Source organism: Macaca nemestrina, chromosome 8 (genome assembly GCF_043159975.1).
Source record: "Macaca nemestrina isolate mMacNem1 chromosome 8, mMacNem.hap1, whole genome shotgun sequence".
Taxonomy (NCBI): Eukaryota; Metazoa; Chordata; class Mammalia; order Primates; family Cercopithecidae; genus Macaca; species Macaca nemestrina.
In genome coordinates, this window is record NC_092132.1 from 138,896,303 (window position 1) to 138,914,527 (window position 18,225).

Below are 18,225 nucleotides of genomic sequence, written 5' to 3' on the forward strand. Positions count from 1 at the left end.
TTAGAGAGATGAGCTAAGCTAAAAGAAGGACTGCCTAGAGAAAATGAAAGTTATTTAAGAAAACTTGGAGGAAAAAGCTCAAGAATGAATACAGGCCTAATTCATAAAGTGAACAACTGTAATCTGGCACATCTACTACAGTGTGCTTTAGTGAAAGTATAGTTTGCTAATAATAATGTGGTCTTTGAATTTTCAATATCTTTCCATCTCCAATTATGACAATTTGTAGAAAATTTTACGAGATACTCATTATGATTTATAATGACCAGAGATTATTTTATCACTTAATTTTTCCCTTTCATGTTGGCTCTTATTTTGAAAAGTGAAAATTTTGTAGAATTCCAAAGATAATACAAAGTTTATTAGACAATGAACAGTGAATTATATGAGAAAACCATCTTGCGAATGAAGTCAAAATCATGACAAACTAAGGGAAGATAAAATTTTGAAGTCATCAAAATGAGCTTCAACCTCATTTGTTATATAAAAATATGTATGTCTAAAAATAAACTATATGCTGTCAGGGAACAAGAAGTATGTCGTATATCTCCTTTGTGTACTTTACTATGCTGAACACATGGCAGGTGCTCAAACACTTGCTTAACTGAATTTAAAAATTACACAGCAACTTTATATTCATCCTTAATTATATATTAACCACTGAAATTCTGTTCTATTAGTTAAAAACATTCATGTTAGTATAAAGATATTACCTATAAGGATAGCCGTGGTACTTGGAACGAAATATTGAAAGTAGAAAACTGAAGAAGAAGACCACCAGGCCCAATCCCACTAGGCAAATTACTAGAAATAGACAGAAAATACCATTAGTGTCTAAAAATATGCAAATGAAACCCCAATTGTTTATATTTTTAAATGCATTCAATTACAGTATACTTACATTTAATAGTTCATGGCACATACAGGTACAACAAACCAGATTATCCACAATACAATGTGTTCAATATTTTCCACATTCTTCTCAATGAAAATGTACTATTTGGGGTATGAAAACAACAAGATTGACTGATCTAAGTCTTCTGGAGGTTTTCTTCTCGTATAGAGTTCTTACAAGTACTAACATGCCCCAGAGTGATCAAAACAAACCATGTTATAAACCACAAACAAGATTATTGGCTCTTGCATTATTAAGCATTGGCTATATCAGCAGGAACATTTGCATTGTTAAAATGCTTAATATAATTTTAATCTTTTCAGATGCTAGGCAGTAACTTTAGGTATTCGTTAGTATCGCCTCAGTGAGAGCATGTTATAGAAAGCAAGGAATAAAAGCTCGGAGAGAGAAAATACGGTCTAAGTGAGAACCAGAGGGAGGAAACTCCCTCCATGGCAGGTAATAGTGTCAAAATGTTGTCTGTCTTACAAACAAACTGAGGGCACATGTTAAAGTCAAATGTGCTGTGGTCTAGGTTTGCAATATTCCTCTGTCCCAGGAAAGCTAACAATAGGAAAAGTACTTTATTTTCTCATTTCCTTTTTATTATGATTGAGAAGATTTTACTCTAAAGCAGATGAATAATAAAATGTTTCTTTTGCACATATATTTTGGATATTTAATTAAGATTCATTGCAATTATTAGTACAATCTAAACATGCTTATAAAATTTAAATACTTAAATATGTTCTGTAAGTAGAAATTATTGTTAATCTCAAGAAATATCTGAACATCTTTTAAGAACAAATATTTGCACAATACACCTTTTATTTCAGAGAATTCTAAACAAATATTTGAAATTATTTGTAAAATAAAAAAGATTTAAAAAGATTAAAAACACTAAAGCAGAATAAGGAAAATCAAACAGATCTATATGATTCTATAAGGAACTATGATTTTTAAAATTTTTTCCAATATATAAATGAAACCAAGTTTAACTGCAATTCTGGCAATCATGGAGTACACAAGGTACAGCTTTGTCAAAATATGGTCTGCAAATGTGTCCGTTTTTATGCAACTCTGCAGGAATATCTTCTAAGTTTTCAATATGAATTGTGAAACATCACAAGCATTTAATAGCATCCAAGTGTAGCCTCTGACATTTCATTTCAGACAACACTCATGCAGCTGAACTTCAAATGAATATTAGGAGAAAATAAACCAAAAAATGAGTTTGTGAATATCATAAGTTTTTGAAAATTATAGAATATCCCCATATGACAGACAGCAGGACCCAGATACAGCATAACAACTTTGCGAAGAACAATCTTACTAAACCCATCATGAATTACAAAATGATTTACTCTATACTTTCCCAAATCTGGCATTTTATCTAACACTTCTTTCTTTTCCTTCCATCTCCTTTTTTATTTTTCAAAAGAAGAATAAAGCACTCTTTTCATTCCCTTTGCTCCTTTTTAGTAGCTCCCCTGGGTTGTGCTCTATGGGAAATGAGGCTCGAAATATGTGATCAAGTAAGAAAGAAGAAAATTACTTGATCCTCTGCAGTGGAACAAAATAATGCTACTCAAGTACTTGTATATGGGAAGGGAGAGGAACTGAGGGTAGTGAGGGGTTAGTAACTATTAAAGGAACCATGGCAGTCACATGAGATACTCCACCTTTTGAAAGAAAATGCTGTGGCGAGGCAGATGCATTCTGACCTGGGAAACACTAATCATAGTAGTTGTGCCACATCAAAAACAAAAATCACATCAAAAAGGAGTAATTTAAAAGTTTTAAAATGTTTTCCAGCTCACGCTCATACACACACATAACATGAATAAACAATTTAGGTGTGGGTGGGAGCTGGAGTTAAAGAAACATCTACAAAGAGGGAAGTTGGAAATGGTGATTTAATAAATTCAGTATCATATTATAATAAATGTTCTAAGATTTAAAAATTTACTACACATTTCTTACTATTATTTACCTTAAGACAGGATATACAACAAACACATAATTAAGAGGATGTCCTCCACATAGACCCATGGAACAGAATAGAAAACCCAGAAATAAAGCTGCACATTCACAACCATCCAATCTTCAACAAAGCTGACAAAAACAAGCAATGGGGAAAGGACTCCCTATTCAAAAAATGTTGCTGCGATAACTGGCTAGCCATATGCACAAGAATGAAACTTGGCCCCTACCATTCACCATATATGTGAAAATTAACTCAAATGTAAGACCTAAAACTTTAAAAATCCTAGAATAAAACCTAGGAAATGCCCTTCTCAACACTGGCTCGAGCAAAGAATTTTTTTTTACTAAGTCTCCAAAAGCAGTTGCAAATAAAAGTTGGCAAGTGGGACTGATTAATGAGCCTCAGCAAAACAACAAGACAGAGTAAACAGACAACCTACAGAATGGGAGAAAATTTTTGGTAGCGACGCATCTGACAAACATCTAGTATCCAGAATCTACAGGGAACTTAAATCCATGAGCAAAAACCCACCCCATCCTTTTTTTTCTATTAAAAAGCAGAAAAAGGACATGAACAGGTATTTCTTAAAAGACATACAAGTGGCCAGTAACCATATGAAAAAATGTTCATTATCACTACTCCAGCAGAGAAATGCAAATCAAAACCACAATGAGATACCATCTCACACCAGTCAGAACGACTATGATTAAAAAGTCAAAAAGCAGATACTGGTGAGGTTGTAGGGAAAAGGGAATGCTTACGTACTGTTGGCGGGAATATAAATTAGAGCAGCTACTGTGGAAAGCAGTTTCGAGATTTTTCAAAAAACTTAATGTAGTGCTACCATTGGCCCAGCAATCCCCTTACGGGGTATACACCGAAAGGAAAATAAATCATTCCACCACAAAGGCACATGAACTCTTATGTTTACTGCAGCCCTATGCACAATAGCAAAAAAAAAAAAAAAAAAAAAAAAAAAAATCAACCCACGTCGATTCCATGGTGCCTATATACCACATCCATGATGGACTAGATAAAGAAGATGTGGTATATATGCACCACGGAATACTGTGCAGCTATAAAGAACAAAATCATGTCCTTTACATCAACATGAATGCAACTGGAGGCTATTATCCTAAGTAAATTAACACAGAAACAGAAAATCAAATACCACATGTTGTCACTTGAAAGTGGGAGCTAAACATTGCATACATATGAACATAAAGATGAGAACAGACACGACTAGAGTGGGGATGGAGGGAGGCGCGTGTAGGTTGAAAAATCACCTGTTGCATTCTACGCTCATTATTGGGTGATGGGATCCGTACTTAAACTTCAGTATCATCCAAAATACCCATGGAACAAACCTGTACATATACTCCCAAATCTAAAATAAAAGTTGAAATTATTAAAAAAAAAATAGTATGTCCTCATAGGGATAATGTCAATCCTCAGGACATGATGTTTATTCAAAAGATACATAAATAAAATTATATTCAACCTGATAATGTGCTCATTTCTTTTGTAGTTTCTTTAATAGATGATACCATAGGAAAAGAGGGCAGTCTAAACTGTGTATTACATCAAAAACATTTCAACCCCTAAGACTTTTAAGTATTTAGAAAGCACTATGATTTGTTTATACACGTCACCCTAGCTAAAAACCCACGAAGTCCGGATTTCTATTTTAAATTTCCTAATAAATACTCTTTCAGATACCTATGCTGCTCATACACAAACTTTGGTTTTTAAAGAGTTCAGAAATGCAAAGAATAATAGAAAAACTGATAGGTTTGTGGACATATCAAATCATATAGGGACTTGATATTAATTATAAAAAGGTCTGTGGCAGGAAACAAGTGACTGTCCTTTGCTCCTCAGAGCACATTTTCCCTGTGTGTTCTTCTCTTTTTGCTAGAAAATTCTTTACTTCTCAATAACCTCATATTTTTTCTACAACTCAGAGAGAAATGGTCCCATCAAAGAAAAACCACAGAATTAACTTGCTTAAAAACATAATGCTGGAAAACTTGATGGAGCTGTAAATCTTGGTGTATCAATGGAAAAGGCAAAGACCCTGGAAGAGACAGTATCAACAGATGCCCTTTAAAAAATGTTAAAGGAAGCTTTGGAACGAATGGAAAGGTAATATATGTCAGTGTACAATACCTATGCAGAAGTTTCATCTAAGTCAGGCTTTGAGTGCACCCCTGATTCTTGTAGCAGAGAGAGTATGTTATATGACAATAAAATATCTGAAGACTCTGTCCCCAGAATTTTCCATCTCTCTCTGCCGCGTGGAATTACAACAAACACTATGGCTTCGCAGGGATGGATTAGAGCACCCTGACAAGGGTGAAGGACAGCTCCACTTTATATGCAATTCCACAGAAAACTACCCCGTCCGCTTTTGGAAGAAATATATTTGCAAGTATACAAACACATCCCAGAAACAGAAAAAAGTTAAAATCTTCTTCAAACCAGAACATTTCTTTAGAAGTTTGTTTACAAAGGGCTTTTATGTATTTCCCATTTGACTTAAATGAATCTTAAGACTAAAACGAAATTACAAAAATGGCAACACAGAGACTTACTCCGTCTTTTTCCAACATCTCCTTTCGAAGTTGCTGCTTCATTTAGAAGAACCATCCCCATGGTGATAGCGGCATCTGCAGTAGTTGTCAAGGAAGCCATAGACAATAGATGTGAATAAAATCTGTTAATTTTTCTGGCTCTGAACACAATGTTCCAGAATGGTTAAATTTTAAGTGCACAAAGAGGTAAATAAAATCAATTATCTTTATAATAAAGATAAAATTACCATTCTTTGCGTGAGCAAATATGCCATAATTTTAAAAAAATTTATAACATGAAAGTTCAATTTGTGATATATTGAGAAGCTAATGCTAAAGGTTCTTAAATTCCAGGGTTTTCATAGCACATATAAACTATATGGACTCTCAAAACCAGTTACAACATTTCACATTATACATAAAGATATGTACTGCTTATAGACATGATGACTCATGTCATTGACACATTTCATTTTCATTGTGTGCACATAGCTTTTTCTTCTCAATGTGTTTTTTCATAGATTTTGTTTAGCTGAAATCTTTATGAAGCTCAGGTGTCATGTTACTTGAAAATCTGGGGCTATAAAATTAAAAATCTTACAAAAGCAAATGAGCACAATATAATAAAACAATTTAATGAATCTAGCAGGACCCTGAGGCTAGTCAGCTAACTGATACCTTAAGAATGAGATCACAAAATTACTTTTGTATTTAATACCTGCTTCCAACAGGATGGATATATTCATGCTATGTTGAATAATGCCAGAATTAAGAAAATGATGGGAAATTTTCACCTTCATAAAAACATTCTTTGCCATGTTATTACAACATTTTTGACATCATCGACTCTTAAGTTTTTAGAACTCATCAATTCTGAAAATATATTTATTACGTATTTTGCCCAAGCGATTAATGGATTAAAAATTGAAGAGAAAAATAAAACAATTCAGGCCAGAACTTCCTCAATTTGCTTAATTTCATTATGATTCCATTGTATTTGTTTCTACTGCTATTTGTGTATAAACAGCATCAATAAATCTCCTGTGCTGGATCTATCAACAAAAGCTCAAAGGATAATATTGGGCAATATATGATCAAGTGGAGGAGGTGTGAGAAAATTCTGCAGAGAACATTTCCTCTGAGTCTTTGAAATTCTGATTATTTATAATGCTCATATTTGAGTCCGTCTTCATGACCGTATTATCCAACTTCTGGATAATGATAAATGCCTGACTTCTCTATTAAGGCATTTATGCTTCCATGACCTCTCTATACAAATGGTTTTCAAACTATTGTATTTGTTTTATCATTGGAACTCTTTCTAGGAAAAAGGAAAATGAAAACCTGTTTGGAAGCCTAACATATACAAGCGAAAAAGCCCCTGCCACCCCTGCATAGTGTCAACCCTCCCCACCACACACATACACACCATAGACTAGCACTAAACTTCTAGAGATCCCTGCTACACAGCTTGAAAAACACTGAAACTTTTATGAAATTCCTGCCTTTCAATCATGCAGCAGTAGCCTGAAAAGAATATTTTAAGAGAATGACTGTTTTGTATTCTTGAAGTATTTTGGACCATCTACTTGTATACATTACCCTGAATCCATAGACATTGGACATTGTTAACAACATGATAAAAATTAAAAACTTGTTTCACTAAAACTGTTCATATCAGTTTTCTGGAACAGATAGATGTGACTGATATGGATCCTTAACAAGGAGTTATTGAGTTTCCCCTTTAATCATTTTTTCTGTAATACCTTTTATATTCATGCATAAATTTTTATCTACACATTTAAATACACATATTTAATAATTCAAATAGAACTGCAGATTATTTTACTATGACTTTTTAAATTTTTAAAAAAAATTTTAGAGACAGAGTTTCACTTTGTAGCCCAGGCTACAGTGCAGTGGCAGGATCTTGACTCACTGCAATCTCTGCCTCCCAGGTTCAAGCAGTTCTCATGCCTCAGCGTCCCAAGTGGCTGGGATCACAGGAGTGCACCACCATGCCTGGATAGATTTACTACTTTAGTAGAGATGGGGTTTCACCATGTTGGCCAGGCTGGTCTTGAACTCCTGGCCTCAAGTGATCTGCCTGCCTCGGTCTCACAAAGTGCTAGGATTATAGTTGTGGGCCACCGTGCCCAGCTGCTATGACATTTTTAACTATTCAAAACATAAATGGCATTTAAGGTGAATTTATGTAGACATTAAAAGGAAAACATACATTCATCTTATGATTCCATTTGCTAAGCAGCTTCCTCTATTCCATTAATGAATCATGGGGGAAATGGCAGTATTTCTATTACTGGGGAAAATAAAGCCTACAAAATAAAATGCATGACAATTTTAATGGGAGTAAAGCCATATGTTAACATGTTCTTACGGTCCAATTTTATACACACAAATGCACATGTACACAAATATATGTATCGGTTCATACACAAAGACATGAACTCAGGGAAAAGTATATTTTACTGGGCATTAACTATGGTCACCCAAGTATAACATGTCCCTATAAATGTATCTTCCTAACATTTTTACTACTCTCTCTCCGTATTATTACAATGTTGAAAACTATCAGTAACATGTTTCTCATTTCAATCGCTTACATTAAATCAATGTGGTAACAGAAAATTATGTATATTTTCGTAAGAGTATAGCATATTTTATTGCTTTATCTTACTGATGGCATTTGTTTCCAAATGCTTGCTACTACAAATATTCCTGCAAAGAATATATTTTCACAGGTCTCCTAGTGTATATGCGCGATATATTCTCTATGGTCCACAACCAGAAGTGGAATTTTTCAGAGGTTCAGTAAGTGTATTTTCAAATTTGTTAGGTATAATCATACTGTTCTCTAAAAAGAGAAATGTTCAGGTTTTCTTACATTTCACTAACACAATACTACCCAATTATTGGTTTTATCAAACTGGTAAGGAAAGAGTTGTATCAATAGCTTCTGACTTGGTTCTGAGCATTTTTTGATATGTTCATTCCTCTTTTTTTGGTTTAGTCTTTGGTACACGGCTTTTTTTTTTTTTTTGCCCATTTTTCCAAAAGCATAGTTGCTTTTTCTTATTAACTTGGAGGACAATATTTTTTTTTTCTAGATAGGAATTGACTGAAGTATTGCATTCCGATTCTCCTTTATAGTTTGTATTTTAAATTAATTTGTCATGTAGGAAGCTTTAATTTTAATGTGGCCAAATTTATTCATCTTTTCCTTTATGAGTTTTGGTGCTTGTTTCCTGCTTTAGAAATTAAATCTTCCTCCTAGGTTTCTAGCCTTTTTTCCTCATACCTTCAAAGCAAGTCAGGTAATAAGGAGATCTTTGAACCTGTTATTCCCACTGCCTGAGGTACTTTTCCCTGGGATGGCCATGTAATTTACTCCCTCACTTCCACCGGGTCTCTGTTCAAATGCAGTCTTGTTAGAGAAGCCTCTTCTCACCTTTATTCTGATTTTTTTTCTTTAACACTGTTTTTTAAAGAAATTTCAGATTGTATACATTTTACAGTTCACTGTCTTTGTTCTAGCACTACAATTTTAGCTCCAAAAGGGCAAGAACTTTGTTTCATCCACTGTCCTACCCAGTACCAACAATTCTTTGATGTAGATATTATCATCTGTTTACAAATAAGGAAACTGAAGCCCAGAGAAGTTTAAACAACTTGCTCAAAGTCACAAAACTAAAGAGTGAAAGATGCAAAGCAAAAAAGCACAAAAGTAATGAAGTAAGATGTCAGGATTAAATGAAAATGATAACAAGCATTAGGCAAAGAACAGAATTGCTAGCCCAGTTTCAGCATGAAACATCTTTATGCTGAGCATAAAAATCTTTTTCATAAAGCACAGAGCATTCAAATACATTTTACTACTCCATAAATATATTCTAGATTTTACAAAGAAGTTTGCAATAACTTACAAAATTGCCATTTCAAACATGTCTATGATTTTACCTTTATATCACTTATGTTTCACACTGCTTTAAATCACATTTTTATAATTTACTATTTTTGTTGGGAGCAAATGCAGTAACAATATAGTATTTTTCAAATTATACAACTTAAAAAAAATACGCAAACTCCCTATCAACAGGGCAGAAAGGGACCAGAAACACCAAGTCTAACATCAAAATTTTAAGATTTCAGCATGTCAAAAACCTCAGCAAATCATCATTTATCATTAATTATATGTGCCAGAAGTATGCCCATGAACTCCACTCCTATAAAGCTATTCCCAAATAAGACAAAATACAAAATACTAAAAAACTTAATATACATACAAAAATCTATTTTAGAACAATTTACATAGTAAAAAATTAAAATGTAAATGTCTATAACATATGGGACATTTTTGTAATAGGTTAACTAGCCATATAAAAAATTCACAAAAATTCTTAATAACAAAGCAAGATATATTAATAGTAATTTTGTCACCATACCAAATGAAAAGATGTATATGTATGTATAATACGTAGAAAACTATGTATAAAACCTTGACTCCTTTGAAACAAATACAAAGAAATGATTGCAGGGAATGAAAGATAAAAACAGTAACTGTTCATGGGTGAGTTAATAAAATTGTGGATTTTTGTTTTCTTTATTGACCACAGCCTACAGAGCAGAAACTGGCAAACTTTTTCAGCAAAGGGTCACAAAGTAAATATTTTCCAGCTATGCAAGTCATATGGAGTTTGTTGCTATTACTCAACTCTGTTGTTGTAGTGCAAAAGTAGTCACAGGCAATATATAAATGAATGGCTGTTTCTGTGTCCCAATAAAACTTTATTTACAAAAATAGCAGGCAGGATGGATTGGGCCTGAACTGGTCCTAGTTTGCCAACCCCTGCTGTAAAGGTTTTAAGGTGGTATCAAAAACACTGTATACCATTATGTCTCACTGGAATTTAGCTTTCTTCTTACTTCACAATTTTTAAAAATGCAAGAATTTAGTAAACATTTGTGCACACAACCTTAAAGTGGGAATTTTAAAGCAAAGGGATTACCAGACATAGGTTATATACAACCTCAAGGTAAAATGTTTTGTTAGAAATCAGCAGGGTCAGTAAATAACTATGATCTCTTCCTCATAATGTTTCTTGCAAAAGTGAGTTTTCTAAGCTTTAACAAAAAAAAAAGAGCAGTGAGCCGTTTAAAAACCTGATGGCTGAAATTAAGACGTATGAATTATACTAAAATGGCTTTAAGCTTGCTAACCCTCCCTCTCTATTACTTAAAGATGTATGTTTTAACTCAAGGCCTTTAAGAGTTGAGAATCATTTGGCTTAAATTTCATTGTATTAACTCAAACATTTTCAGCTGAAAAAGAGACTGCATAATACTTACCATTTGGGGAAAATTACATTTGTAATGTAAAAATCTTCCTTTTTATACAGAGGAAGAAGCTAGATGATCATCTCTCAGTGTTCTTATGTGGCATTGAGTGGAAGGCCGAATGATTAATGAAAGACCCTCCAAATCTGACAAGATTCTACTTCTGACGAAAAAGAATGTTATTCTTTTTGGTCATTAAATTGATGGGTGTAGCCATCTAGCTGTGCCTCAGTGAAATATCCCAACATTAAAAGAAAATAACAGACGGACCTCTACCCTTTATCCTATACACACATACTTTGGCCTAGTTTTTGTATTACTTTGCACATTTTTATTAATATCATAGCAATATATATTTAAACTACTGTGCACACTACAGTTTCTTTGCTGATCCTGTTGATCATTTTCCTACGCTTAGTCAAAATATTGACATGATCCCACATAAAAAAGCTGCTATTTGTGGAAATTACATACAATACCCAGAGGCACTAAGCATTCTACGGAGATAGTAACAAATACATTTACAAAACATTATAATCCCTTCTCAAATGCATATGATAAGTTTTCTGTTGCTCCTAGGAATGGACTCAAGATGTTTTCAATTTAAAGATAAATGTAAATAGACGTTGAAAAAACTGTTAGCACATTATAGAAGACTTAAAGGAATCTAAATCTAAAATTTTCAACTTGCATCTATCATTAATTTTTTTCTATAGTATGTTTCTCCTTGGATATAACATATTAAAAGCAATGTTTTCACTATATGATAGACTAGAAACATGCCAAATGAAATCATATTATTTCATAATAAATGGAAAAAAATGTTTTGCTCATAGAAAATGCAATGTGATCTTTGTAAGAATAAACATTTTAAATTGCTGGTATAACCTTTACTTTTATATAAATAATTTTACTTCCAACTAATATTTATTTCATGTCATTTTCTTGAGATCCTCTAACTTAAAAAACATGTGGAGAATTAAGGGGCAGTGGCAGGTCAGAGATTAGGTAGTTGACACTAAAGCTGATCCGAGAACTCAGGTGTTCTGGATCCACTCATACAGAGAGAGCATATCTTGGTGAATTCAGTGGGAACATTACTGTCTATGGAAACTAATTTGATCTGATTGAAATTTTAAATAAATTTTTAAATGACATTAGTTCTGCCCCTCCAGGACTGCCTACTGATAGAAAAAAAAGGCAGATTAGTTAGGACAATAAAATCATACATTTCTGCAAACGTTTCTCTAAATATGAAACGAAGGTGCCTTTTTATTTTGGAAAACTACTACTTGTAATTACATGTCTGCTTTATTGTGCCATATTTATAGGTGTAGTAAGAAAAGCAGATTTCAGGTTATCTCATTAAAATCATACCTGAGGTTTTGAATTTTAAGAACATTCTATAATCAAAACCATATCCGACCTTAATTTTATCACGGGATCACCACAGCAGAAACTCTCTACTCTGGGAAATTATATAAAGAGTTTTAGGCCGGGCACGGTGGCTCACGCTTGTAATCCCAGCACTTTGGGAGGCCAAGGCAGGTGGATCACAAGATCAGGAGATCGAGACCATCCTGGCTAACATGGTGAAACCCTGTCTCTATTTAAAAAATAAATTAGCTGGGCATGGTGGCGGGCGCTTATAGTCCCAGCTATCCAGGAGGCTGAGGCAGGAGAATGGCGTGAACCCGGGAGGTGGAGCTTGCAGTAAGCCAAGATCACGCCACTGCACTCCAGCCTGGGCGACAGAGACTCCGTCTAAAAAAAAAAGTTTTAAACATAATTTCATATACATACTAATTCTTCCAACTATGGTTTCAAAAACTGCATATTTGCACTTCATGATATTCCACTTAAGATCCATGTGCCTCAAGCCTAAGTCTTACTGAATTGTGGACATTTGAAAACTTTTAAGAACATAATTGTAACTTAAGAATTACTGGCACTTTCATTTGTTGTGTGTCTTCCTCTACCTTTAGACTGTAAATGCCACACCATCAGACATCTTGTGGGGTTTTGTGACTTTTGTACCTCAGCACCTGGCACATATGCCTCCGTGTATGTGTGTATTTATATTTACATATGCCCCACACATATTTGTTTTTACACTGCTAGACGATGTTTTATTCTATACAAAAATATGATAGAGTAACTCAAGGAATATGGGCGGGCGCGGTGGCTCACGCCTGTAATCCTAGCGGATCACGAGGTCAGGAGATCGAGACCATCCTGGCTAACATGGTGAAACCCCGTCTCTACTAAAAACCCAACAACAACAACAAAAAATTAGCCGGGCGTGGTGGCGGGCGCCTGTAGTCCCAGCAACTTGGGGGGCTGAGGCAGGAGAATGGAGTGAACCCGGGAGGTGGAGCTTACAGTGAGCCCAGATCGCTGCCACCGCACTCCAACCTGGGAGACAGCGAGACTTCATCTCAAAAAATAAAAATAAAAATAAAAAATAAAATCAACATATCCACTGTATCTTTATTAAAATGATCTTTTCAGATGTATACAACAAATACACACAATATACAGTTTGGTTAGAATATTATTGGTCTATTCACAGAGGTTTTGATTTATTGGCAAAGTATTACTAAGTAGAAAAACAATGCGTTTACAGTTTTAAGCTCTTGACTCTTCAACTGATTGGCTTTATCATCTTAAGCAATTTAAACAAACTAATCTCTTTCTCATCAACCAATAATGAGGCCTAATCAATCTTAGGAACTTTTCTGGGCTAAACATTCCCCTCCAAACCTTGTCTTCCTCCATATTTCTATCCTACAACACATAGCTGAACTTCAGAATCATCTCTGATTTCTGTTCCTGAATCTTACTTGTGACATTTATTATCAATTTTGATTCTTCTTCCTCTCAAACAGCAGCTGAGTCACTCATCCATTCCTTTACTTAGGTTCATCCTTGAGGATAAACCATTGCCAGCAGCCAGAACGACTGCCAGCGATTCCTGCTTCCTTTGCTCTGCCTTCTCTACCCTATCCTTAATATTGTTACTGGAGCAAACCTCCATTGGCTTTCTGTTCCCTAAACAGGCATGACGCCACTATTTCCCTTTCCACAGCCAAATTTATCAAGAAGACATGTGGGGCTCAACCTCGTAATACTTCAGAAAGAATTCTTAGGTTACCCAATGCCAAATATGTAAAATTGGCATATTAATTGCACTGCATCTACCACCTGTAGCTAAGATTCAAATTTCTCAGCAAGGTTTTCATTGTTCAGCCTAATCAAATTTTCACCAATCTCTTCAAAATGTGTATTCCAGCTTTGATGTATTTATCTTCCTGAAATAAAGAGTATTCACTCTCATTTTATGATTGTGTACCTGCTGTATCTTCTACTAAAATAGCTTCCTCACTCATTTCTCTGTCTCTGAAACTCCTTTTTTTACTTCCACATCCAGCTGAAAAGTCAGTGCCAATTCTCTAGATAAGGAGTTAGCTACTCTCTTGCTACCTCCTTTGCATATTTGTCTCACTGTATTTTAAGTATTTTTCTGTCATCCTACCTTTCTGTAAACAGCAAATATCTCATTCACATTTGCATTAGGTGGTGAAAATATTAAAAAAGGAAAAATAAGTGAAATAAAAATGAATTTACTTGCAAAAACATAAAGTCCTATGTAAGTTACTTTTAGATGATTTACATATATTCCATATGAAAATATAATGTTTCTTATTTTTTCATATAGTTTTCTCTCAAAGACGACTTAAGATTGTTCTTTATTTAAATAAGGTACTGAAAAAATAAAACACTACTGATATGGAGACAATTTTATTCTTAGTAAATATCAATCTGTAACCTATGATACAAAATAACTCCATCTGTTTTCTCCTAGGTTTTTTCAGCAAATCTTTCTATATAGCAACTGCATCTAATAATCTGACTTACTAAATTAGGACAAGAAATCCAAAAGATAGAAATGTTCTCTCTACAGATAAATGAAAAGTAATCATCTGGTATTTGTAACTTTTTGCCTGAAGAAAAAAAAATACACAAATGACAAAAAAAAAAAAAAATAGATTGTTCAAAAAGCAGCAGTAGACTGTCAAATGAAACTAGAATCAGAAATTATTGATTTTTTTTTTTTTTTTTTTTTGAGACCGGGTCTCACTCTGTCACCCAGATTGGAGTGTAGTGTGTGATCACAGCTCACTAAAGCCTTGATCTCCCGGGTTCAAGTGATCCTCCTGCCTCCGCCTCCCAAGTATCTAGAACCATAGGTGTATGCCATCACATCTGGCTAATTTTGTAATTTTTTGTAGAGACAGCGTTCCCCCTAATGTTGCCCAGGCTGGTCTCAAACTCCTCAGCTACAGTGACTGGCCAGCGAAAGTGCTGGGATTGCAGGCATGAACCACTGTGCCTGGACTTCTTTTAAAATTTTACTGATAATGAGTCCAGCATTTTAAAAGAATTTTTCTCTTTCTTAGTACCAGATATGTCTAAAATAAAAAAAACACGGGAAAAATGAAGCAACAAATAATGACTATTACCAAAAAGAGAATGGGGCTTTTCTTTTATGTATCACTGTTAAGATCTATATGAAAAAATTCATACTGCTTGTGAAATTTCTTTGAATCCTAAATCTCGGCTTGATGCCAATGATCCATGAAATGAAACCTTGGAGAATTCCTGCCATACAATAAAATTATGATCTCAACACAGCTTTTCATCCTTCTGCTCAGTATTCCTGATGTGTTTCAATAAACTCATCACTTTATCTAGATAAAGTATACTGCTGAAATGCTACATCATGGATTGAAACAAGTTAGGAAAAAAAAAAAAAAGAAACTACAATAATTCAATAAATGAGAGTTAAAAACTTACCTGCAACAAATGCTTTATGTTTCTATCAATTTGCTTTAATGTTAACATATTTTGCTTTCTGAATATCTTTAAATAATAAGTTGAGAGTAAATACAGCTTTGCCCTTATTTTTTAATAGGGAGGAGTGGGTATGTCTACAAACATATACAGATACTTCCTTTTCTCACCGAAGGCCCCTCTGATGTGCAGAAAGCATTACTCTCTTACCATATTAAAGCTGGTGTGCAGAAATTCGGTATTTGTTGAAAAATATAGCAAAATTTGTATTTCCGATTCCAGTCTGTGAGACAAACTAGAGCCAAACAAGTACTCCTCATAGTAGTTTCTTAATTTTGAAACCATAAAGCATACAGGCAAGTAAACAAATGTAAGCAAGAAATGGGCTGCAGATATGCCCAATTTCATGTATGTATCCAAACATGCATAATCAAGGGTGGAAGAAATAAAAATGTTGAGAATTGAGACATAGGAAGAACACGGTCAGTGTTGTTCAATGAGTTTTAGAAAGGTATCTTTTAGTTCTCCTGCAATATAAAGGAGATTTATAATCATTTTCTTCTCAACTTCATGTCCTTCATTTTCATTAAACCTTGAAAAACTGCATTTTTATTACAAGTTATATGATTTAATGGGTTCAAAAATTTTGCTCTAGAAAAATTAAGTCATTTCACTGTTTACAGTTCAAGTTTTAGAATTTTGATAAGTTTTATTAGAAGATGATTTTTTTTTTCGGTCATCTACACCTTTGTCAAAAGCTAGGTGTATTCGTTCTCATGCTGCTAATAAAGACATACATGAGCTTGGGTAATTTATAAGGAAACAAAGGGTTAATGGACTCACAGTTCCACATGGCTGCGGAGGCCTCACAATCATGGTGAAAGGCCCATCTTACATGGTAGCAGGCAAGAGAGAGCACGTGCAGGGGAACGACCCTTTATGATACCATCAGATCTCATGAGACTTACTATCATGAGAACAGCATGGGAAAACCCACCCCCATAATTCAGTTACCTCCCAATGGGTCCCTTCCATGACATGTGGGTATTATTACAATTCAAGGTCAGATTTAGGTGGGGACACACAGCCAAACAATATCACTAGGAATCAACCCACATATATGTGTTTATGCATATTATCTGTGGCCACCAAAGTTCCGAGTAAGAAAGAAGGAAAAACAGAGAGAGGAATAAACCAACTAGCCTTTTGTGATTATTGGATGCTTAATGTGTGCTAGCTCATTTTCTTCACACAAAAATGCCGTGTGGTTAGTATTGCTAATCCTGATTTTACAAACAAGGAAGACTTTCAGTTTCTCGAGAATTCCAAGCGCTTTAAACATTTTCCATCCCTCTTTCCCCACCATACAGTAATCACTGTATACCACCACTTCATGCAGTGCCTAAAACACAGTAAGCAAATAAAACAGGTTGCTTGAATAAACTGAAGTGGTCAGTCTTTGCTGGTAGATTTTTAAAAATGCATTGTTATGACACAACAAAGTAATAAAATCCAAAAACTTCAGTGTTGTTAAAAAGATTTTTCATCCAGATTAAAAAGAGTAGGCATGACTAACATTCATTCATGAAATTATACATCACACACCATAATAAAGTATTGTACATAAAACTTAAGTGCTTGCACAACCAATAGACCATGAAAAAACTGAATTCTAATTCTAGCTCACGTAGGCTTCCCTAACACAAGCCCTTTGTGGGCTCTAGTTCTCCTACATATAAAATGAGGTTTGGCCTGGACAAATTCTAAGATACTTAAAAGTTTACAGCTTTAGTTATATATAGTACTGGAGAATTTGGTCTAGACTACTTCATTTGAATATGAATCTTAGTAACCAGGATATTAGTAATCAAATTTTATAAAGGATACTAGAGGCACATGTTAAATTCTCATAATGGCTCAATATGTTCAAGCAACACTATGAATTTAAATTTCAAACATTTTCATAAGACTCACACAAACATCAATGTTCCCCCAAAACAGTGTCCAAACTAATTTTATTTCATTCTAAGAATATTCAGATTAGATGCTTAACCTTACCTTTTTCTTATCCTGCTACTATTTCTTATCGTGCTACATTCTTTACCCTTCTAAATCTAAATCATAAATTACATTGTATGATCTGATTCACAACACTTAGTCTGACTCAGTCTGGTATGTTCCAAAAAGGCATGTTGAACCACTCAAAATCTCCTCCTTCTGACATACCATATATTTAAGGGAAGCAGTATGATGATAATCCCTTTTTTAAGCTGCTATTTATACCATAAGGCACTTTTTTCTCACCATTAAGATGCCATAGGGAAAAGCCATATAAATTTCACAAAAAAATCTAGCCAGAGATCATCAATGCAGAGTAAGAGTAATACTTTGAAATTCAACAGTCAGTAAAAAATAAATTATGATCTGTTAATGATACTGAATAGTAACAAATTACTCTGTAGTAGGAAATAATTAACAAAAAAATAAAATTACTCATACAGAACAGCTTAAAATTTAATGTATTTTAAAAATCTTGATATTTACTGCCAGGAAAAATGTCA

General features: G+C 34.1%; 1 protein-coding gene across 4 annotated transcripts in view; it reads right to left on the reverse strand.

The window, feature by feature from the left end:
* The window catches only part of LOC105491113 (tumor suppressor candidate 3), a 209,442-nt gene that overhangs the window by 14,779 nt on the left and 176,438 nt on the right, over positions 1-18,225 (reverse strand). For 3 of the 4 annotated variants that reach the window (XM_071068610.1, XM_011757271.3, XM_071068609.1), the window contains exons 8-9: positions 5,477-5,551; positions 714-804 (exon numbers count right to left, since the gene is read on the reverse strand). In XM_071068610.1, the coding sequence (XP_070924711.1) occupies positions 714-804; positions 5,477-5,551 (166 nt within the window). Of the gene's footprint in view, positions 1-713; positions 805-967; positions 997-5,476; positions 5,552-18,225 lie in introns of those variants that run through there. The other variant, XM_071068611.1, reaches the window with a different exon arrangement.